The sequence below is a fragment of the Hyperoodon ampullatus genome (assembly GCF_949752795.1).
Source record: "Hyperoodon ampullatus genome assembly, contig: scaffold_762, whole genome shotgun sequence".
Lineage (NCBI taxonomy): Eukaryota > Metazoa > Chordata > Mammalia > Artiodactyla > Ziphiidae > Hyperoodon > Hyperoodon ampullatus.
In genome coordinates, this window is record NW_027640744.1 from 1 (window position 1) to 22,543 (window position 22,543).

At 57.2% G+C, this 22,543-nt stretch overlaps 2 protein-coding genes across 2 annotated transcripts; both read right to left on the reverse strand.

The window, feature by feature from the left end:
* Positions 1–1,147: 1,147 nt before the first annotated feature.
* On the reverse strand, positions 1,148–2,099 carry LOC307070063 (homeodomain-interacting protein kinase 1-like; the record flags this gene model as incomplete). The annotated part of the gene is given in 4 exon segments (XM_079728665.1): positions 1,148–1,807; positions 1,809–1,931; positions 1,933–2,046; positions 2,049–2,099. Coding segments are annotated over 4 exon segments (948 nt in total).
* A 2,279-nt stretch (positions 2,100–4,378) lies between these two features.
* On the reverse strand, positions 4,379–19,798 carry PRX (periaxin; the record flags this gene model as incomplete). The annotated part of the gene is made up of 7 exons (XM_079728666.1): positions 4,379–8,219; positions 8,841–9,037; positions 12,222–12,378; positions 14,482–14,607; positions 14,755–14,853; positions 14,947–14,990; positions 19,756–19,798. 7 exons carry the CDS (start codon positions 19,796–19,798, stop codon positions 4,566–4,568), a joined length of 4,320 nt encoding a protein of 1,439 aa, XP_079584792.1. The 3' UTR covers positions 4,379–4,565.
* Positions 19,799–22,543: the final 2,745 nt, after the last annotated feature.

Below are 22,543 nucleotides of genomic sequence, written 5' to 3' on the forward strand. Positions count from 1 at the left end.
TTTACCAGCAAGTCCTGTTTTAAAAATCTACCCGGAGGGAATCCCCTGGTGGTCCAGTGGTTAGGACTCAGCACTTTCACTGCCGGGGCCAAGGTTCAATCCCTGGTCAGGGAACTAAGATCCTGCAAGCCTTGCCTTGTGGTCAAAAAAAAAAAAAAAAAAAAAAATCTACCCCAAACCCACCCCCATCTCCCACCTGGACTGGGGCAGTCACCCCTCACTGTCTTCCTGCTCCTGTCCCCTCAGTCTTTCCCCCCACTGCAGTCAGAGGGAGCCCGTGAACACCTGTGTCCAATCACAGCCCTCCTCTGCCCAGGATCCTCCTATGGCTCCACCTTACACAGAATAAAGCCCAAGTCTCCTCTGTGGCCCACAAGGCCCTGTATGACCTGGCCCCATCACCTTCCTGATCCTATTTCCTCCCTCTTCCCCTCAGTCACTCTGTTTCAGCCACACTGGCTTCCTCAGTGCTCCTCAAATACATATACTTGGTCCACTCCTACCTCAGGGCCTTTGCACTGATACTTTCTCCCAGATGTCGACACAGCTCCCTCCCTCCTTCGAGACTTCTCTCAAATGTGACCTTCTCAGGGAGGCCTCCCTGACCACAGAGTCTAAAGTTTTACTCATCACCACCCCACCTCCTCCTCCTCCCTACTTTATCTTGTCTCCTTCTCACTCATATACCATTTTTTTTTTTTGCGGTATGCGGGCCTCTCACTGTTGTGGCCTCTCCCGTTGCGGAGCACAGGCTCCGGACGCACAGGCTCAGTGGCCATGGCTCACGGGCCCAGCCGCTCCGCAGCATGTGGGATCTTCCCGGACCGGGGCACGAACCCGTGTCCCCTGCATCGGCAGGCGGACTCTCAACCACTGTGCCACCAGGGAAGCCCTACCATATTTTACTCATTTACCTTGGCGACTCTATCTCCCCCACTAGAACGTCAGCCCCACAGGGACAGGACTAGGCCAGAGGAGCTGAGCTAAGAATTGAACAAGGACGGGGGGACCTCAGGGCTGAGCGGGAGGGGATGTCAGAATTGGGATGGGGAGATGGGGATATCAGAGCCAGGAGGTGGGGAGAGCCATCATGGCCAGGGAGGCAGAGACCTCAGGGTTGGGAGGTGGGACAAGGGGAACCTCAGCCTCAGGAGAGTGTCCAGGGCTGGATGGCCACGCTCACCTTGACCCTGAAGGGACAGCGAGTCTGGTCCACCAGCATGATGTTCTCAGGCTTGAGGTCGGCGTGGATGATGGCTAGCTCCTTGAGCCGGACCAGGGCTCTGAGCACCTGCAGGGTGACCGTGCGGATGTGGCGGGCGGGGAGGGGCACAAAGTTGTTCTCCTTCTGGAATTCGAAAAGGTTTTGCTCCAGCAGTTCAAAGACCAGGTAGAACTTGAGGGCGTCGTGGAAGAACTCGAGGAAGCGGACGACGTGGGCCTCCTCTGGGTCCAGGTCCCTCATGCAACCCAGCAGCTTCAGCTCGTTCTTGATGATACGGTTGCGGTAAGCATCGTTCTTCAGGATCTTGATGGCCACCATCTCGCCTGTGCTTTGCCGCCAGCCCTTGGCCACCTCCCCGAAGGTGCCCTTGCCCAGCACCTCGATGATGTCATAGCAGTCAGTCTCCGACTGGATGGTGGCCATGGTGCCTCTGCCACCAGACACTGCCCTGCCGCCACCTCCGCCCCACAGGCTCTGCTTCCGAGGCCTCCCACCCCGACGCTGGCCCCGAGGCCTCCCCAGTGGAGGGAAGAGAACCGCACTCGTGCCTCGCCCTGCGAGGTTCACCCCCACCTCCCTGACAACCCCCAGACACCTGGGCCGCAGGGCAAGTCTGCCAGGGGGAGCACCCTTCCCTCGAAGCCCTCCTGGCTTGGAATGAGGGGCCCCAAGCCCCACTGAATGTGTTCCAGCGTTGCCGAGTGGCTCTGGTTCTGTTGTTGGAGACCTGAGCCCCTGGCTGGAATGGGGGGTGGGGTGGCAGGTAATGCCCCCTCCCCCGTCCAGTGGCGGAACCCTAGAGGGGCTGGACAGGAGAAGGGTCGACAGAGAGGGGAGTCTGATCGTGGGCCTCGGGCATAGAGGAATGGGACATTCCTAAACAGAGGTGAGGAACGGCAGGCTTCACGAGCTAGGGGATTTGTGTGTGCGTCTGTGTTCAGAAAACAGCTGCCCCTGCCTGTGGCTGCCCTGGGGAGGCGTGGCTAAAGGGGGGCCATGTTGCAAAGGGTCTTGAATGCCAGGCTAAGGAGTCTGGACTTTGTCCTGAGGGCACTGGGGAGCCACAGAAGGACTTTGAACAAGGAAGGGCAGGTTCAGATTTTTATTTATTTATTTATTTATTTAAATTTTAGCTGCACCGCTCAACTTGCAGGATCTCAGTTCCCCGACCAGGGATCGATCCTGGACCACAGCAGTGACAGTGCCGAATCCTAACCACTAGGCCACCAGGAAACTCCCCAGGGGCAGATCTGAGTATCAGAAAGCTACTGTGTGAAGAAGAGTGGATTGGACGGGGCAAGAGTGGAGGGCCCCAGCCTGCAGCAGGGCCCAGGTGGGAGAGGTTGGGGAGGCGGGGGAAGAGGCACACAGGAGGCCAGGTTGGGGGAAAGGAGGGAGCTGTGCAGGGCTCTGGCCTTGAGAGGGATGGAACATGGACCGGGAGCAGTTTGGTGGAGAGGACGTTAGGAAATTTAACATTAAAACATTTAAATGGGTATTGAGTGTTGTTGGGGTTTTGTTTTTGTTTTTTTTTTTTTGCGGTACGCAGGCCTCTCACTGTTGTGGCTTCTCCCGTTGCGGAGGACAGGCTCCGGACGCGCAGGCTCAGCGGCCATGGCTCACGGGCCCAGCCGCTCCGCGGCATGTGGGATCTTCCCGGACCGGGGCACGAACCCGTGTCCCCTGCATCGGCAGGCGGACTCTCAACCACTGCGCCACCAGGGAAGCCCGGTTTGTTTTTTTAAAATTTTTTATTTATTTATTTTGGCCACGCGGCTTGTGGGATCTTGGCTTCCCGACCAGGATTGAATCCCGGCCCCCAGCAGTGAGAGCACAGAGTCCTAATCCCTGGACCACCACAGGGAATCCCCCGTTCCCAGTGCTTTAGAAGCCTTATCTGATCCTTACAATATACACCTCAATACCTCTATTTTATGGAAGAGAAAATAGAGGCCAAAAGAAATTTTTAAAATGCCTAAAGTCACCCAGGTGGGTGCCAGAGGCAGGCTTTGACCCTGAGCAGTCTGGCTCTTGAGCCAAGCTCTGAACCACTGGACACAACCTCCTAGCGTCCAGGAGACGTCAGGGGGGTGTGCAGAGATGCAGACGTGCATTGGAGGCCCATGTGGACCCAGGAGAGATTTGGGGAATTATCAGCACAGAGGTGAGGAGTGGAAGCTGAGGGGAGGGCGACATGGCCCAGGGAGGGTGTGGGGATGGATGAGGGCCTGGGAGGAGCCCTGAGGGCCCAAGGGACAGGAGGAGAGAGAGGAGGAATGTGGGAGAGAGAGGAGAGCGCTCAGGAAGGAGGAAGGAGCCCTGAGAAGTCAGGACACAGGAGACAGAAGAGGCCCTGAGCGTGGCCACAGACAGGCCACTGAGGACACTGACGGGTCAGCTGTGGCAGGAAGAAAACCCCAAATGCTGGGGGCCTGGGCAAGGGGTGCGCACCAGGAACATAGGTAATTCCTGCCTTGTTTGGTGCGCATGAAGAGGAAGCGTGTGATGGGTAGTGAGTGACCCAAGGCGGGGTCGGCTTGAAGGAAGAAGGCACTGGAGTAAGTTGGGAGTTTGGGACAACACAAGGGCACTGATCTATAGCCCATCTTCCTCTAGAATGGGAGGGCGGAGATGTGAAGGGAGTGGAGGAGTGGCTATAGTGGCATCAGGGGGAGATTCGGGACTAGACAGCTTGTCTAGGGCATCTCAGAGAGAAATGGGGGAGCCTGGGGACCCTGGAGGGGGCTTAGGGACTTGGATCCTGAGTGGAGATGGGTACCTGGAGGCTGAGGCCCAGCCCCAGTAGGGGCTGAGGACCCTGGGACTTAGTCCTAAGAGGGCAGCCGGGTGCCTGGGGTGGAAGCCCTGGGGTTGTCCTGGCAGGAGTGGGTCCTGCAGCTGGGTTCTGCTGGGGAACTTCCCCAGCTCAGAGGCCCCTGGGAATTCTGAAGGGCTAGGACAGCCCCCTCCCACCAGGCCCACCCCAAGGCCTCCCAGAGTCTCCTCAGACCAGGGGTGGCCTGTCTCACTGCACAAAGGATCCCTTCAGGCCATCCTCAAGGGACTCCTTTCTCTGCACCCGCCCCCCCCCCCGCCCCCCGCCGCCCCAGAAACACACACACAGAGGAGACCTGACACAAAGCTACCTCTGGATTATTTTATTCACATGGCTTGGCAAGATACGGGCACTCCTGCCAAAGAGCCAGGCACAGACTCCCCGGCCCTGACCCGGTCAGTTGCCCGCCTCCCAGCCCTCTGAGGGTTAGTGCTAGTTATCTCACACACAAAACGAGGAGGGGGATGGGAAGACGGGAAGGGAGTCTCCCTCTGCTGAAGGGTTTCAGATGACGGCAGCCTGAGTCCCCTCCATCCTCGTGGGGCCTGGAGGCCCCGTCTCCGAAAACCCCACATTGGGCAGCCGGACCCGGAATCCACCTTCCTCCTGGGCCTTGGGGCTTAGGGACACCCGGGGGAAGCGGAACTTGGGTGACTTCTCCCCTCCAGGTGACTTGGGGGCCGCCTCACCCTCCTGCCCCCGAGGGGCCTTGGAAGGGGTAGTCAGGCCCACACGGGGCAAGCGGACTCGCACGCGGCCTCGGCGCCCGGAGGCCCCTTCCCCGCAGCCCTCCTCTTCCTCATCCTCGGGGCTGGGGGAGCCTTCCCCACCGGCCGCCTCGCTCTGGCTGAAGCCCACGCGGGGCAGCCTGAGTTTTGGGTTCTTGGCCTTCTCGGCCTCCTCAACCCCCTCCTTGGCCCGTGCCAGGCCGAACCGGGGCAGCCGCACCTTGAGCTTGTGTCCGGCATCGCCCTCGCCCTCGGACACCTGGTATTCAGCATGGCTGCCCACAGCGGGCGGGGAGAGCTCCACGTCAGGCAGCGAGAGGTGGAAGGTGCGCTCGGCCCCTGGGGGCTGGTCCCTAGGCCCCTCACCCCCCGCCGCATCTCTAGCCCCCAGCGTGGGCATCTTCAGCCTCAGCCCGCCCTCACCTGTGGCTGCCTCACCCACCTGCACCTCTCGGCTCAGCCCCACGTCCAGCTCAAGCTGGGGCACTGTCACAGCGGGCATCTTGAAGACACCCTCACCCACGAGCAGCTCACCACCCACCACCTGGGCTCCAGGTAGAGACAAGGTCACCTGAGGCACCTGGATCCTATAGCCTGGTGTGCCCTCTGCTGGAGGAGGTGCATTCTTGGCCTGCTGCCCGGGGGTGGCACCCAGGTCAGCCTCCCCAAAGCTGGGCAGCTCCACCTGGGGCAGGGAGATGCATAGCGGCACCCTCGGCCCCCCATCCTGGCCCTCAGTGCCCACCTGCCTGGTTGCGGACATTTGCCCTTCCTCCTGGGCCCCCAGAGTAACCAATTCCACCTCAGGGATCTTAAGCTGCACAGCCGTGGATTCTGGTTTTTCCCCGGGGCTGACTCGCCCCCCCTGGATTTCTGCTTCCTTCCCTCGAGCCAGCCCAAAGGAGGGCATCTTCAGCTTGGGCATCTTCACCCTCGCATCCCAACCCCTGCTCTTGCCCTCCAACTCAGCCGCCCCTGGCACTAGTTCTCCTGCCTCGCTGTCCCGGCCTCTGACCCCAAACCTGGGCAGGCCGAACCTGGGCCCCTTGAGCTTGGCATCAGTCCCTGCCACCTCCACCTTGCCTGTGGGCAGATGGGACTCCAGGCTGAGCTGTGGGACGGACAGATCGAGGGCGGGCAGCAGGCCTGCCTCCCCCGTCCCTCTGGCCTCCGCCTCGGTGCCCACCCGAGCCTTGGGGAGTGAGATGGCAAACTTGGACACCTTCAGCTTGGCGGCTCGTCCAGCCCCCTCAGCCTCTGCCTTGGTCACCTTTGGCCCCGAGAGTCCAAACTTGGGCAGGGAGAACTTGGAGGAAGGCTTGACTTTCACCTCCGTCACCTCTACTTGCCCTTCCTCAACCTCCACTGTGGGCAGCTGTGGCGTGACGATCTCAACGGAGGGCAACCAGAAGGTCATTTCCCCGACCCCCGCTTCCACCCCAGGGGCTTCTGACTGCTCCACCTTGCCCATGTCGGCTGCTGGGACCTGCCCCTCCAGGCCGAAGGCCCCGGGCAGGTCTAGTTCCACTGAGGGCAGTGTGAGAGGGGGGACACCCACACGAGCCTCGCTGCCCATCTCTGGCTTCAGACAGGGAAGTGTCACCAGCTTCCCCAAGACCTCAGCACTAGCCTCATCTGGCTTGCCTCGAGATGGGGACTCTGCCCTCCCTAGCTTAGGTATGGTCATCTTGGACATCTTGAAGCCAGATTCCACCCCCTCTGCTTCCTCTGCCCTGGCAGCTTTTAGCTGCACTTCTGGAGCCTTGGGCAGCTTCACCTCAGGTGCCTTCGGCAGATGCACATCTGGGACCTTTGGCGCCTGCACTTCTGGCAGCCGCATCTCCGACACCTTTGGCAGCTGCACTTCCGGGAGGTGCACGTCCGGCACGACTATCTCGGGCAACTTGGGGAGTTTTATCTCCGAGACTTTTGGCAGCTGTACCTCTGGGAGTCGCACCTCTGGCACAGCCATCTCGGGCACCTTCGGGAGCTTCATCTCGGGGAGTTTCATGTCGGGGACTTTCATCTCTGAGACTTTTGGCAGCTGCACTTCCGGGAGGGGCACGTCCGGCACGACCATCTCGGGCAACTTGGGGAGTTTTATCTCCGAGACTTTTGGCAGCTGTACCTCTGGGAGTCGCACCTCCGGTACAGCCATCTCGGGCACCTTCGGGAGCTTCATCTCGGGGCATTTCGTCTCGGGTACCTTTGGCAGCTTCAGCTCTGGAACTTTCGGGAGCTGCACTTCTGGGAGCTGCACTTCTGGCACGGCCATCTCAGGCACCTTTGGCAGCTTCAGCTCTGGAACTTTCGGCAGCTGCACCTCTGGAAGCCTCACCTCTGGCACGGCCATCTCCGGCACTTTTGGGAGTTTCATCTCTGACACTTTGGGGAGCTCCACTTCTGGGAGTCGCACATCTGGAAGGGCTGCCTCGGGCATTTTGGGGAGCTTGACGTCTGGGGCCTTGGGGAGCTTCACCTCAGGCCCCTTGGGCACCTTGACCTCAGGCGGCGAGACCCCAATGCCAAAGGAGGGCATCTTGATGGTGGGCAGCTTCAGCTTGCTCTCAACGGCTTCAGGGGCAGCGGGCCGGGGCTCCAGGAGAGAAAGCCCAAAGGTGGGCATTCGAAGTTTGGGCCCCTTCACCCTGGCCTCAGGGCTGCCCTTGGCCACCTTAGCCTCAGCAACTTCCTTTGCTCGAGCCCCAAACCGGGGGAAACTGAGGCGGGGCATCTTCAGGGCCACCTCAGGCGCCTCTACTCGGGCTTCCACCTCTGCACCAGGCAAGGCCAGGTCCACCTCCACCGTAGGCGCTGCCACGTCCAGGGTGGGCACCGTCACTGCCACAGCCCCTTCCTGGGTCTCCAGGCAGGGAAGTGTGGGCAGAGTGGGTAGCGAGGGCAAGGTGGGCAGCTCCACTTGGGGGACCTGGATCCCTCCAGCTGCAGGCTCCACAGCAGGTGCAGCTGGGGCTCCCAGCCCAAGGGTTGGCAAGTGGAGGGCAAAGCCGCTGACTACCTCTGCTGCAGGGGCCACCTCCCCCTTGGGGGCTGCGACCTGGGGGACACCCACCTCAGCACCCGGCAGCCGAGGCCCAACCAGCTCCACCTGGGGAGCTGTGAATCGGGCTCCTGCAGCCACCTCGGCCTCTGCTTTGGCCTTCCTGGGGGGAGGAGCTGCAGCTGCCAGTCGGGCTACCTGGGCCTCTTCGGCCACTTCTCGGACACGTAGCCGAGGCAGCTGGAGGCGCCGGCGGGTGGGGGCAGCTGGGACAGGACCTTTGACAGCCTCGGCTTTGAGGCCTCGACGCAGACGGGAGAACTTGGGAAAGGAGAATTCGACGTCAACAGGGGCCAGGTCTGCAGGGACCCCCAGGGCCCCGGGCACCACCATCTTCTTCTTCTTCACAGGGGACAGACTCTGGATGTTCTGGGGAGAGAGGAGAGAGGCAGGAGGCGGTGGGACAGTGGGAGGCCTGTGGTGGGCAGGGGGAGCCCCATGTGGTTATTTTACCAGGCTGAGGATGTGCTGGATTGAGCATCTTGTCCCCAAAACACCATCCCCACTTCCTGCCTGTCATTTCACCCTTACTGCCCCGGAAGGCAAAGACTTTATTTAGAATCTTACAGTGAATCAACAGGAGTGTAGAAACTGTGACCCAGGACTTCTGGCTCCTCCTCCAGGATTTTCCCCCAAACCCTCACTCTAGAGATGGGGAAACTGAGGCCCAAGGAGGGAAAGAAACTTGTCAAGGGTCACTCAGCAGTAAATGAGCTGCCCTCAGGCTTGAACCTGGCCTCTCTGGTTCAGAGCGCCCTGGTTCAGGACCCCTGACGAGGTGGGTGAGGGTCCTGGTTTGGGATGGGTGGGTACCCCTCCCCAGGGAGGAGTTTAGGGGCAGAGAACAGGAGGCAGTGGATGGGATTAGCGCTGGGTTAGTGACGAGACGGAGGGCAAGGCTGGCCCACCAATGTGGGGCAGTGGGGCTCATGGCGCAGAGACAGGATTGCTGGGGCAGTCCAGGGCCATAACCGGGCTAAGCACGCGTACCAGCTTGGCCACCTTGGCCCGCGGGCCCTTGATCTCGTAGCCAGCCACGGTCCCAGACCGCAGCGCCAGGTCCCCGGTGGGCACAGTGCGCTTCAGGCAGAAGGAGACCTTGTAAGGCTCGGCGCATTGCAGCAGGCGTAGTGCGTCCTCGTACTTGAAGTTCTCGAAGAACACTCGGGCGCTCAGCAGCTGGTCCCCTGCAGGCCAGGTGGAAGTGGGCGGGGCGTGGGCATCTCTCGGCTCCGCCCAGGCCTGGTTCCGCCCACTTCTCTGGAGCCTGTGCAGCGAGGCGCCTCCCAAATTTTTGGCCCCGCCTACACCCGAGCACAAGATTGAGACGCAAAGTTCCTCCTAGTTTGAGGTTCTGACACTTAAGGACAAAGCCACGGCCTCGGCCTTAGCCCCGTCTCCCTCACTGAGCAAATCCAAGCCCATTCAGGTCACACCCCTCCCCTTCCGACTCCCCTCCCCCATCCTCACACTTCAGACACTAACTTTGCTTCTTTTACTGAGAGAACAGAATCAGAAGAGAACTTCCAGAAGCTCCCGCCCCATTATTCAACCCTCTGATCCTGTGGCGATTTTCTCCACTCTCCACCTGTTCTAGGTAGGGATAAACCATCCCCACTCCTGGCTCTGGTCAATCCCTCCACCACCTTTTCAGGGACACACTCCAGCAATTCTCCCCTCTCTCCCCACATTATCAATTTGTCCTTCTCGTCTACATTATTCCCATCAGCATATAACATACCATTCTTTCTCTCATAAGAAAGTTTGTCTTGACCTCACTCCTTCTGGAGCTCCTGCCCCATTTATCTGTTCACCTTGATGGCAAAATTCATTGAGCTGTCTAGCTGCATTATTTCCACCTCTCTGATTCCACTTTTGACACCCGCTTCCCAGAGCCTTGAACTGCTCCTCTCAAGATGCTATGCAGTGACCTCTGTGTAGTTAAGTCCAACGGTCAAGTCCCAGACTTCATCTGCTTGAACTCCTGCTTGAGACGCAGCTTCACTCTCCTCTCCTTCAGCTACTTGCTTGGCTTGGCTTCCAGGGTGCCACACCTTCTGGAATCTCCCTCAAGGTTCCTTCTCAGCCTCCTGGGATGGTTCCTCCCCAACTCCCAGACCTCTTAAAGACACACAGTCCCAGAGCTCAGGCCTTGGACCTCTACTCTGCTCTATCTACATGCTACACTCATCCCTTTGGGAAGCTCATCCAGATTCAGGAGTTTAAAGATCATAAATAAGCTGACTCCCAAGTGTATCTCTCCAGCCCAGCACTGCCCCCTCCATCCTAGACTCAAATATCCGACTATCCCTCCACACCGCCACCTTGGGATCCACCTCTCATCGGACAGATCCAAACTATATTCCTGGTTTTCCTGCAAACAAACTCCAGCCCCAGTGTTCCCCATTTGTGGGACTACCAACTCCATTCTCAGGTCAAGAATCCCTGGACACATCCTTGATCCCTCTCTTTCCCCATATCCAGTCCTGAAGGCTCTTCACCTTGATGAAAACATTCATTGGGTTGTCTAGCTGCATTATTTCCACCTCTCTGATTACACTTTTGACACCCGCTTCCCAGAGCCTTGAACTGCTCCTCTCAAGATGCTATGCAGTGACCTCTGTGTAGTTAAGTCCAACGGTCAAGTCCCAGATTTCATCTGCTTGAACCTCTGCTTGAGACCCAAATGATATCCAGAATCCAAACCCTTCTCTTCATCTCCAATAACACTCTTTTGGCCCCAAGCATCACCAATCTCTTACCTGGAAGATCACAGTAGCCTCTTTTCCTGCTCCCCATCCTGCCCCCCACCACCCCCAGTCTACCACTAACACAGCATTTCAACACAGTCAATTCATGTTCTTTCTTCACTCACAAACCTTCCAGATTAAAAGTCAAAGTCTTCCCCATGGCCTATAAAGCTCTCTAAAAACGACCCTTTCTCTTACCTCTCTGGCCTCATCTCTTACTCTACTCTTCACTAACTCCATCCATCCTGGCTTCCTTGCTGTTCCTCCAACAAGCCAGGCACACTCCCATCTTGGGGCATTTGCACTGGCTGTTCTCTCTGCCTGGAATGCTCCTCCAGATGGCCACATAGCTCATTCCCTTACCTTCTTCAGGCCTTTCTGCTCTTCCTGGCTCACCCTATTTAAAAATGCAGCTTCCGGGACTTCCCCGGTGGCACAGTGGTTAAGAATCCGCCTGCCGGGCTTCCCTGGTGGCGCAGTGGTTGAGAGTCCGCCTGCCGATGCAGGGGACACGGGTTCGTGCCCCGGTCTGGGAAGATCCCACATGCTGCGGAGCGGCTGGGCCCGTGAGCCATGGCTGCTGGGCCTGCGCGTCCAGAGCCTGTGCTCCGCAACGGGAGAGGCCACAGCAGTGAGAAGCCCACGTAATGCAAAAAAAAAAAAAAAAAAGAATCCGCCTGCCAATGCAGGGGACACGGGTTCGAGCCCTGGTCTGGGAAGATCCCACATGCCGCAGAGCAACTAAACCCGTGTGCCACAACTACTGAGCCCACGCGCCACAACTACTGAAGCCCACGCGCCTAGAGCCTGTGCGCCACAACAAGAGAAGCCACTGCAATGAGAAGCCCACCCACCACTACAAAGAGCAGCCCCCAATCGCCACAACTAGAGAAGGCTCGGGAGCAGCAATGAAGACCCAACACAGCCATAAATAAATAAATAAATATTTAAAAATGCAGCTTCCGTCCTGGAATCCGTAAGCATATATCGCCTTCTAATTTACTGTGTATTTTACATATTTTGCTTAAATATGTCTCTCCTCACTAGAACGTAAGCTCCGTAAGTGCAGAGAGTGTTATCTGTTTTGTTCACTGCAGTAGCCCAAGCACCCAGAATAAATCTGGAAATAGAAGGCACTTAGTAAATAGTTGTTGCATGAATAAATCACATCAGCCTCAGCCACGTTACCTAAAATATCCCTTACTAAGCTCCCCTCCCCACCCCCTCCAAGTTGTTAACTCCGCCTCTTTTCTTCAGCCTCAACAACAAAACAATAACTAGCACTTACTTAGTGCTTACCATGTGCCACTTAGCTACGTGCTGTGTTTTCAAACATTTAATCCACATAATAACCCTATGAGATAAGTACTAGAATTAGTCCCATTTTAGAGGTGAAAAAACCGAGGCACAGAAAGATCACAAGATAGTAAACTTCACATCTGGGAGTCGAACCGAGACAATGAACCTCCAGAGCTCCTGCTCGGATCAACCGCAAAGCCGATAGGTAACACAAAGCCCCGCCCCTAGCCCTTAACCCCGCCTCCTGGTCCCAGTACCCAGGGCAGCTTCCCAACCCCGCCCCCGCAGGAAAGCCCCGCCCCATGCCCCCGCCCCCGCTCACCTTCCTGCAGGCTGAGGCTCCTAGCCGCAGGTGAGTCCTCACGCAGCTCGCGGACGAAGATTCCCTCCTTGCCGCCGCCGGCTACGTTGATGCCGCTGACCCCGGTCTGCGCCTCCGTCTCCACGATGATCTCCACCAACTCCGCCCGCCTCAGCTCCTGCGGAGGGCGGCGAGGGGTCGCCATGGGGCGCTAGGGCGGGACTTCGCCCAGAGCCCGCCATTGAGCTTAAAAGCGGCTCTTAACCGGGTCCTCAGGGCACAGGCGCCTCGGCGGGGCTCAGGCAGGTTGCGCGGGCCCACCCTCTCCAGCATCTCCCCTTTAAGTGAGCCCGAGGGCCGCTCGCTCAGTGAGACCCCGCGAAAGGGTTCAACGGCTCTCGAGGCTCACAGGCCTGGTGGAGCCCCAAAGACCGCTGTCGGGAGAGGCGGGGCGCGGGATGGTGTTGTAGAGGAGGGGCGGGGTGGGGAGGCCAGAGAGAACCTGAGTTGTGACTGAGAGGCGGGCCTGATATGAGGGCGGGGCTGTGCCTCCCCCCAGGGGCGTGGCCAGTTCGGGGCGGAGCTAGGGTTGGAGCATTTGCGGATAGAGGACGGTTTCCTGAGAGGAGCGGCGAAAGATAGGAGATGGATGAGGCTAGAGTGTAACCGTGGAGGTGCGGAGGGGACCCATAGTCTGTGGACGGGCTTGAATTATGGGGAGGGGCTTTAATAACAGCAGAACAGGGGTGGGATGGAGGATGGGGTCCCGAAGAAAGGGCCGACCCTTAGTGGTGCGGTATGGAGGGGTGCAGGTGGGACTGGCCTCCTTGAAGGATTGATGTGTGTGACTGTGCCCTATTGTGGACTCTATGACCCCAAGCCCTGCATAACGCCCATTGGAGAGGGAATCCAGTGAAGAAGGGTGCGTGGGTAATGAGTGGTGGGCTGGCAGATGTGGTATTCCTGGCATTTACTGTAAATGGTGCTGACCTGGCCCTGGCCCAGCAGTGCACTGTGGGATCCGCACCCGGGCTTCCCAGAAGAAACAGTGAAAGGCCTCAGTTCCACAACCATCCAGGAACCCAATCTGCTGTGTGTCTTGGTGGCGGGGGTGGGGGGGACTTTGCCCTCTCTGGACCCATTTCCCTACTGTAAAGTTGGGTAACATGGGTGTACTGGAAGGAGTCTCTGACTGTGAGCTGAGACCTGAAGCAGCAGAGATGTGAGGGGTTGCTGTAGTGGGTAGTGCATTGAGGCTGGTACAGACTGGGGTTGAGCCCAGGGCTTGGAGAGGGGAAAGCAGGTCTGGCCAGATGCCCCACGGCAGTGGTCCCGGGACTGGAGAGCTGGGCGGAGCATGGTGAGAAGGGGTAGGAAGAGTTGTGGTAGAGGCAGCAGGGAAAAGCATGACCATCACCACCGCCCTTAGGCCCCGGGCTAAGCATTTTATGTGTGGCATCTCCTTTCAGCCTCCCCACAGCTTGGGCAGTCACAGAGTAGGACACAAAGGTCCAGAGAAGTGAAGTGACTGCCTAATGCGACACAGCAAGTTAAGCGGTGGGGCCTCAACCTCAGGTCTGTGACCTCAGAGCCCATAAGCCGTCCTGTAGGCAGTGGCCTCCGTGCACTTTACTCCCTGCCTGCCACCCCTCGGCCTCAGCTTGACTCCTGTAAAAGGAGACCTACTCTGTGCCTGGCATCCAATGGGATGCAGTCAGTGCTAGTGCTCCATCTCCATAACAGTGAAAGCCGTTAACATTCGAGGAGGCTTCCTAGGTACCAGGCCCTGGGCAAATGACACAAGTGTGAGTCCTCAGTACCCTCAGAGGTGGGGACCATTGCCCCATTTCACCGATGGGGAAACTGAGGGTTAGAAAGTTCAGGTCATCTGTTCAGGGCTGTACAGCTGAAGTGATAGGGTTGGGATGTAAGCCCATGGGTCCAAAGCCCATGTCTTTAACCCCTACACCATCCTGCCTCTTCTGATGAAGGGTTTCTACTCTATTTTTTTAAACTTATTATTGTTAATATAATTCCATTATGCTCAATGAATTAGCTTCTTTGAATCTTAGTCTGTGCCAGGTACTGTGTTAAGCACATTACAAATGTTAATTTTTTTTTCCTTCACAGTGACCCATAAAATAGGCCCTGCAGCTATCTCCATTTCACAGATGGGGAGACTGAGGCACAGAGAAGCCAGGAAGTGTTTCCTTGCTACCCTAGTCCGTGCCTCCCACCAAGGCCCCACAAGCCCCCCTTGCAGGATGTGTTGGGCACTCACCTCAGCACTCTGGCTCCTGGCCTCCATGGCGCTGCTGGGAGTCACCTGGGCCCCAGGCTCCTGCTTCCTCTCTCCCTTCTGCTGCAGGACCAGTTTCAGTTCTGCATGGAGCAGCTGCCTCTGAGCCTGCAGGGGCAGGGATGGAGGCTTGAGGCCAGGAATGGAGGCTTGAGGCCAGGAGAGGATGAGAGGAGAAGGCTGGGCTTAAAGGGAGAGGTCAAGGTGGGTATGAGAAGGGGAGAAGGGCCCCCCCCATCCCAGCTGTCCTCTTACCGCTGCCTGGGAACAAGCACCCCCTCCTAACAGGAGCCCAGCCTGGGGTGGTGCACAGTCGTCTGCGGGGCTTGCGCCCTTCCTCTGGGGTCTCGCTGCCTGCCAGGGAGAGACCAGGTCATGAGGCTCCAGACAGGCCAGGGAGGGGCAGGGAGGGGCAGGGAGGGGCATGTGGCACCAGCCAGTGCTCACCTCAGGGTCACCTCCAGCTCCTTGGGCCTCCTGGGTCCGGGGCTCTAAGAAGAATAACGTGAGCATTACTATCAGCTAACCCCACTGATTGCTTCCTGAGTGTCTGACCCTTCCCACACTCTGTCAGTACTCTATCCCCAGGAATTCCCTGGCAGTCTAGTGGTTAGGACTCCACGCTTCCACTGCAGGGGGCACAGGTTTGATCACTGGTCAGGGAACTAAGATCCTGCATCCTGCACGGTGTGGCCAAAAAAAAAAAAAAAAAAAAGGGTACTCTATCCCCATAGTGCAGGTGGGCAGGTGGGGGCACTAAGGCTCAGAAGACCTTTATCCAAGGTGACACGGCAGTATAGCCAGAACTGACTCCTAGGCCTTTCTGACAGCAGAGCCCCTATGCCAACCACCTCAGCTGACTGAGGGGGCCAAATTCACTGTAAAATCATTATATCCACTGCCATGTACTCCCTGTAGGCAAATCACCTCATCTCTCTGTGCCTCAGTCTCCTCATCTATAAAATGGGGAGAATGAGGGCACCTACCTCCCAGGGCTGTTAGGAGGGTCAAATGTGTTTGTAAATATACAGTGCCAGGCACATGGTGGGCACTTCATAAGCACTTGCTATGATTATCACTAAGAACTTCCTGTGGTCTTGATCTTGTGTTGAATATCCCATGGGGGTCATTGCATGTGGATTTCAGAACACCCCTGTGAGGTCAGTACAATTACTGAGCTTGTTACAAAGAAGACACCTGAGGCTGGGAGAAGGAAAGTCACTTTCCCGGGTCACAAATGACCCAGCCAGGACTTGAACTTGTCTGAAAGCTCCAGCTGCTCATAGGGATAATAACTAATGGGCATTGCGTGGTTACTCTTTGCCAGTCCTGTGCTAAGACCTTCACTTTCCACCTCACCGCAGAAAACCCTAACCCCACAACATTGTAAATCAACTATACTCCAATAAAAAATAATTTAAAAAAAAAGAGAGAGAGAGAGAAAACCCTAAGCCCTGAGAGAGGCCAGGGACCTTGCTCAAGGTCACAGCACAGTGGGAAGGAGGTAGAGCCAGGATTTGCATGCAGCCTCCCCGACAGGCCCTTCTGGGGAAAAGGGGATGGATCCTGTCTCCCTCCTCCGAGCCCCTGACTCTGGCCTTGTCCTCCCAGCCCTCAGCTGGCATGCCAACCCGCCAACCCCCACTCCACAGGGAAAGGTCAGGCCTCACGCGGCACATTCCCTCAAACAATGGCCCATCTGCTGTGCCCAGTCACATTCCACCCCTGCCCACCCACCCCCAGCTGCACAATGGCCCTTCATAGCCCACCACTGGCCAGGATAGAGGACACTGGGACCCCCTCAATGCTCCAGCTGTACCCACTTCACTGGTTGCCCCCCACCCCACGGTGTCAGAAGGCTCCTCTCTGGCTCTCCTAGGGGTCCTGGTCTCCCCTGTGAGCCCCCAGCCCCTCCAAGTAGTGCTTGGCTCCCACATCTGGATTATTTCCTCTGAACTGGGCCTTATGCTGGCACCCTTAGGCCTCGAAATCACTCTGGATGTGATGGCTATTTTAGGGTTGAAAACTGAGGCTCAGAGAGGACAAGTGACCTGTCTGGGGTCACACAGCTGGGACCTGTGCCCTTGACCCCAACTCTGTACCTTCACTTGTGTTGGTGGCTCTGAGCACTGGAGGAGGCCCAAGCAGCAAAACAGCTGAGGCAGGAGTTGGGCTGGGCAGAGGGGATCAAGGGTGCCAGGAACAGGCATTTTTAGAGGGACCTCATTGGTGCCAACCCTGAGCCAGGCAGACACTTTATAGACATGGCCTCATGGTACCCCATTTTACTGATGAGTAACTTAGGGTTAAGAAACGGGATATCACAGGGAATTCCCTGGCGGTCCAGTGGTTAGGATTCCGTGCTTCCACTGCAGGGGGCCCGGGTTCAATCCCTCGTCAGGGAACTAAGATCCCACATGCCACGTGGCCTGGCCAAAAAAAAAAGAACCAGGGTGTCACTGTGAGGGAGTTGGGACTTGAACCCAGGTCTGAAATGCTAACTCTGACTCCCTGATATAACGTAGTATCCTGAGCTGGGGGTGAGAGAAGCCTGCTACTTGTGGGAGGTGGTGGAGATGGAGGGGAGGATCCCCTAGGCCGCAAGCTCCCTGCTCCAGGACAGGCCAGAGAAGGTCACACCCAGAGGCTGGCACGGGAAGCTCAGCCAGGGTGAGGGCTCCTTCATCCCTGCCCGGGACAGCTGCCCAGCCCAGGTTATATTTAGCCCAGCTGTGCCCTTCCTGAGCCACGTACCCAGCTCCTGGGGTGGGATGGGGTGGGAGCAGCTTCGGAAGGAAGCAGCTTTGGAAGGGCCCAACCCCGGGTACTCTCTGTTCCCAGATCTGCCTGTCCCACTAGGCAGGGGAAGGAGGGGTAGGGAGGTGGGGTTGGGGGGGCTGACGTGTTAGGGGAAGATCTAATGGGGATTCCCTGGAGAATCAAGGCCAGGCAGGACCCTCCAGAGGCCAACAGCCCACTTCTTGAGCGATTCCTGTGACGCTGCCCTAGTACATTCCTGAGCTTCCAGAATTCTGAGTCCCCATTTCTTGAGCACTTACTATGTGCAAAGATCCTTCCCTGCCTAGGCTCATTAACTCCTGAAAACACCTCCCTGGGGAAATCACAACTTAGATGCCCATTTAAGATATCACTCATGCCCTTCAGGGTGGCTGGGGTGAGGGGTTGTCATTTGTACCCTGGGCCCCTCAGCCGAGCTGGGCCTGCTGAGGAATCCCCCAGATTTGCCTCACTGTACCCTCCTCCCCCCACCATGGCTGGCGCCAGCCTCGTTTAGGAATTCTCCCCTCTCAGAGCCTCAGCCACCCCAACCACCAGAGGGATCTGGTGCCCTTGCAATGGGAGTGGGGAGTAGATCTGACTCATCTGGGCCCCTAGGCGTTGTCTGAGGCCATCTAGTGATGTGGGGGTAGTGATGGGGGGAGAAGCATTCTGGCAGTGGCTTCCAGCTGCCTCCGTTAGGGCCTGCTCCAGCACTCTTCAGGTTTGAATACTTGGGCAAGGTATTTCACCTCTCAGGGCCTCAGTTTCTTCATCTGTAAAATGGAGCCGATAAGACTGGCTTTGAGGAATTGTGAGACAACAGCAGGTGCTTAGAATATTCAGAGAATATAGTAAGTGCTCAAGGAACATAAACTAGTCTGTGACAGCAAGTGTGTCTGTGCATCTCAAAGTGTCTCATATCCAGCCTTTGCTCACAGTGGCCCCACTTTCTCCCCTACCAAAGAGGAGCTTTGGGTGAGGGACAAAATGCAGCTCGGGCACCAGCCTCCAACCAACAAGATCAGCCTTGCCTCCCCAGCACTCTATTCCAGGAACAAAAAATCCTGTCCCACCCTCAGCATCCTGCCCCAGCTCTTTATAAGCAGCAACTCATCTACTCTCATGTCAGCCCTGGGAGGTAGCCTCCCTCAGCCCATTTTAGAGATGGGAAAGCAGAGGCACAAAGAATGAAATAACTTGCCCAAGACGACACAGCTAGAAAGAAGAGAACATTGGGATTTGAACCCAGGGTCTGGTTCCAAGGTCTGTACCTTTAACTCCTATACCACGCAGCCTCCTGGGCCCCAGACACCCTCCCAGCACCTCCCAAGATCCTGGGTCTCATTCCCAGGGCTTCTCAGCCTGGCCAGGAAGGGAATTGGCAGGCCGGTCTCTTACCACTGGGCCTCCAGACACCTCGAGAGCTCCTGGTCCGTCTGCTCAGCCCCAGCCCCAAGCTGGGGGGGAAAAGGAATGGGGAGGGGGAGGAGGGGGAGACCCCAGCCATTGGCTGCCGAGGTATGACATCACCAGGGGGTGGGTGGTAGGGAAACAAACATCCCCATCTCCCAGCTGTGTCCACCCGCAAGGGGGTGGGAACCACAGAAGAGAAGCCAAGACAGCCCAGTGCTGTTCCCTTGCCTGGGCTGAGACCTCCACCATGAGCCCTGCTCCTGGGATTTGCACGTTGCTGGTGCCACTTGGAGACTCAGCCCCTCACCAGCACTATTCCCTGGCTTCCACACCCAGGCATGACCCCGCTGGTTCCTGGGACCCCTAGATTAAACTTCTACTCCCTCTCCTGGTCAATTTGGGTTCAAATCCCAGCTCAGCCATGTCCTGGCTGTGTGAACTTCGGCAAGTCGCAGCATCTTTCTGGGCCTCAGTTTCTTCATCTCTAAAACAGGGATAGTAAAAGTGCCCACCTTATGGGTTTCTTGTGAAGATAAAATGACTTAAGAGAGACTAAAAACTGTAATAAGTGCCTGGCCCGGAGTGAATGTTACTTATACGTATTTTGTATTCTTCACACAAATTAGGGGACCAGCTAGACTTGTCAGGGGACTTTTGGTCTGAGTGAGCCTGGGGCCAGGGGAGCCCCACTTCTCTGTTTAATGGAGTTGCCATTTCAGGGGGCACCTATCATGTACTAAATACTGTGCTGGGCACGTAAAGCTCGGCTCCTGGAATCAAGGGCGCAAGATAGATTTTGCCCAATTTTTAGCTACACAGCAGGGGGTGGTGGAGCTGGGGTCCAACCTCAGTTCTGCTGGAGCCCAAAGACCCTGCAACACACGTCTGTCCCCTTCATAAAACAGACAAGGAAGCTCAGAGAGGGGAATGACACCAAGGTCACCCACAGCGGGTAATAGGTAGCACCAGGATTTGAACCCAGACCTGCCCAACTCCCAAACCAAGGCCACTAGACCTCACCCTGATCCCCTGACCCCCGGCCCCCAGCCTGCCCTGACTCACCAGACCCCGGGGGGCGGCACAGGGAGCACAAGTACCCCCACATGCCCCTCACACCCACCCGGCCGCTGCCTCGGATGCTCCTGGCTCTCTGAGCCCGGGCCTGGGGCTGGGGCTGGGAAGAGGCTGGGGATTACCCCCAAAATGCATGTCAGCAGCTTCGGCCCCATTGTCCAGCCAGGCACGGCCACCAGGCCCTCAGCTCCATCGGCACCCTCACCCTTCACATCAGCTCATCTGGCCCCTCTGCGAATTCATCCCCCTCCCCACACTGAGCAGTTGGGGCCTACTCCCGAGGGCACGAGGGCATGGGGGACTAGGAACTGGTTGGCAGGAACCCAGAATGCTAGGGCCCTCCTCCCCTCTCTCCGAAATGCCCCCTGCCCACTCTCAGCCACCGGGGAAGGCAGGAATGTGCTGACCTCTGGGAAATGCCTTCCAGGCCTGGCAGCCACCAAGGGTTGGGGTGTGGCAGAACCCAGCCAGAGCCCTCCTCCCGGGAAGGGTGGAAGGAACAGTGTGGTCAGGGCTGCTGATGGGCCTGAGGAGACCCTTCCTCCATTGCAGGTGCCCTCTCTCTCTCTCTCATTCATTGATTCATTCAAACATTCATCTGTTCATTTATTCATTCAACAAACATTCACAAGCCCTTGGTGACAGGCCCTTTGCTGGGCACTGGGGACACTAACAGACCTAAATTCACCACGGGGGGCAGGCTCAGGACAGGATTCCTGGAGTCAAACTGGAGGGTTGAGGAGGGAGCCAGGTAAAAGGCTAGGGAAGAGTTTTCCAGAAGGAGGGAGGAGGAACACGGGCAAAGCACCAGGGGGAGAGAGGGAGCAGTCCTTCATTCAATGTCAGCAAACGGTCAATGAGCACCTGGTCTTGTGCCCAGCCCCATGCTGGATGGTGCTGGTGACACAGTGTGACCAAGATAGCCTGGGCCTGCTTTCACAGAGTTCACAGTCCAACAGGGAGACAGACCCAGAGTGGCCAGGGTTGGGATGGGGGAATTGCAGGCAGAGAGGTCAGAGCCTTGCTGGGGTAGCCCAGGAAAGGTACCTGCTTCACCCTAGGAAGGGAGATCAGGGAAGGCTTCCTGTAGGAGGGGACATGTGAGCTGAGACTTGAATGACCCATAGGATCTAGGCAAGAGAAGAGGGAGTGTAGAAATTCCCTGGCGGTCCAGTGGTTAGGACTCTGCTTCCACTGCAGGAGGCATGGGTTCGATCCCTGGTCAGGGAACTAGGATCCTGCAAGCCACACAGCTTGGCCAAAAAAACAAAACAAAACAAACAAACAAACAAAAAAGAGGGAGAGAGAGAAGAGGGAGTGGAACAGTTTCATGGGCAGACGTAACAGCCTGTGCAAAGGATCTGAATCCAGACGGAGCTCAGCGCATAGGAAATTTCCAGGAGCTGAGAACTGTGTCCTTGTTCATGGCTGTGTTTCTAGAGCCACACATGCCCCTTCCTTTGCATCTCCTTCTCATTTATACACTTATTCACCAGCTATTTGCAGACACCTCCTCTGTATCCATCCATCCCTGGGCTGGGCAGTGCTGGAGACACAGCAGTGACTGTGACTGTGCCCTCACAGGACTCAGTCCAAGGGGGGCAGACACTAAAGTGACCAATGAAATGAGTGTATAATTACACACTCAGAGCTAAGTGCTCTGAGAAAAGGATCCAGGTCTGTAAGAGGGGTCTGGCACTCTGATACTATCAGGAATGGCATGGAGGGCTTCTTGGAGGAGGTAACATTTGAGCTGGCACCTGAAGGATACATAGGAGTTCATGCCAAGCTGCAGGTGGTGGATAAATGAGAGTGGGTTTCAGGTAGAGGAAACAGCCCGTGCAAAGGGCCCCTTTGAGAAACTGGTGAATGTGAGAGTGAGGGGAAGATGAGGGGAGGGCCAGCAGGGCCACGAGGAGGGGCTGTGACTTTGTTCTGAGGGCCCTGGGTACCTACAGGAGGGACAAAGGGTGGAGGGTGGAAGGAATCTGATGACAGACCAGGCTAGAGCTGGGAAGAAAATTCACCCCTTGTTGCTCAGGGTCAGACAGACAAGGAGGCTGGTACAGGCTATCCTGTCCCTCTCTGGGTCTCAGAGGGCAGATATCCTTGCTTGTTCCCAATCTTAGGGGACAAGCACAGTCTTTTGCCATGAAGTATGATGTTAGCTGCATGTTTTTTGTAGCTGCCCTTTAGCAGGTGAAGGGAGCCTCCTTTCCCAGTTTGCTCTGAGTTTTTTGTGGTGAAAGATATGTCTCTCTCTATGTGCCCCTCTATGTCTCTGTCCTCATTCCTTATCTCTCTTCGTGTCTCTCTGTGTCTCTCTTTCTCTGTCTCTTGCTTTTCCTCACCCAAGGGGGTGTGGCCAAGGGAAGTTGAATTTAAGGGGTGGCACCAGTGTCCCAGTTCCGGGCAAGGCCACCTCCATAAACACAGGACATCCTGCAGAGCTGGGGAAGGAGGTGGAAGGCTCTCCTCAGGGACCACCCTCTCCCCACCCAGTCTGAGTCAAGCAGGAGCCAGGTCCTACCCAGTGCAGCCCAGGGAAACTGCTGTCTTCCTCACTCCCGTCCTTTAGGCCTGCTCCCACCCCCTGCCCTCTCTACCGAGCTCCAGTCCCAGGGGCCCAGCCACCTGGATGCCTGTCCCTGGGAGTCCTCACAGACCCCTGCACCCACTGTGTCCCTCTCTGGCTTCAGTGTCAACCCCAGACCTGCTCCCCCTCTGGGTCACCATCCCAGGGTCGCCCCACCATCCCCAAGTCCCCTGGCTAGAG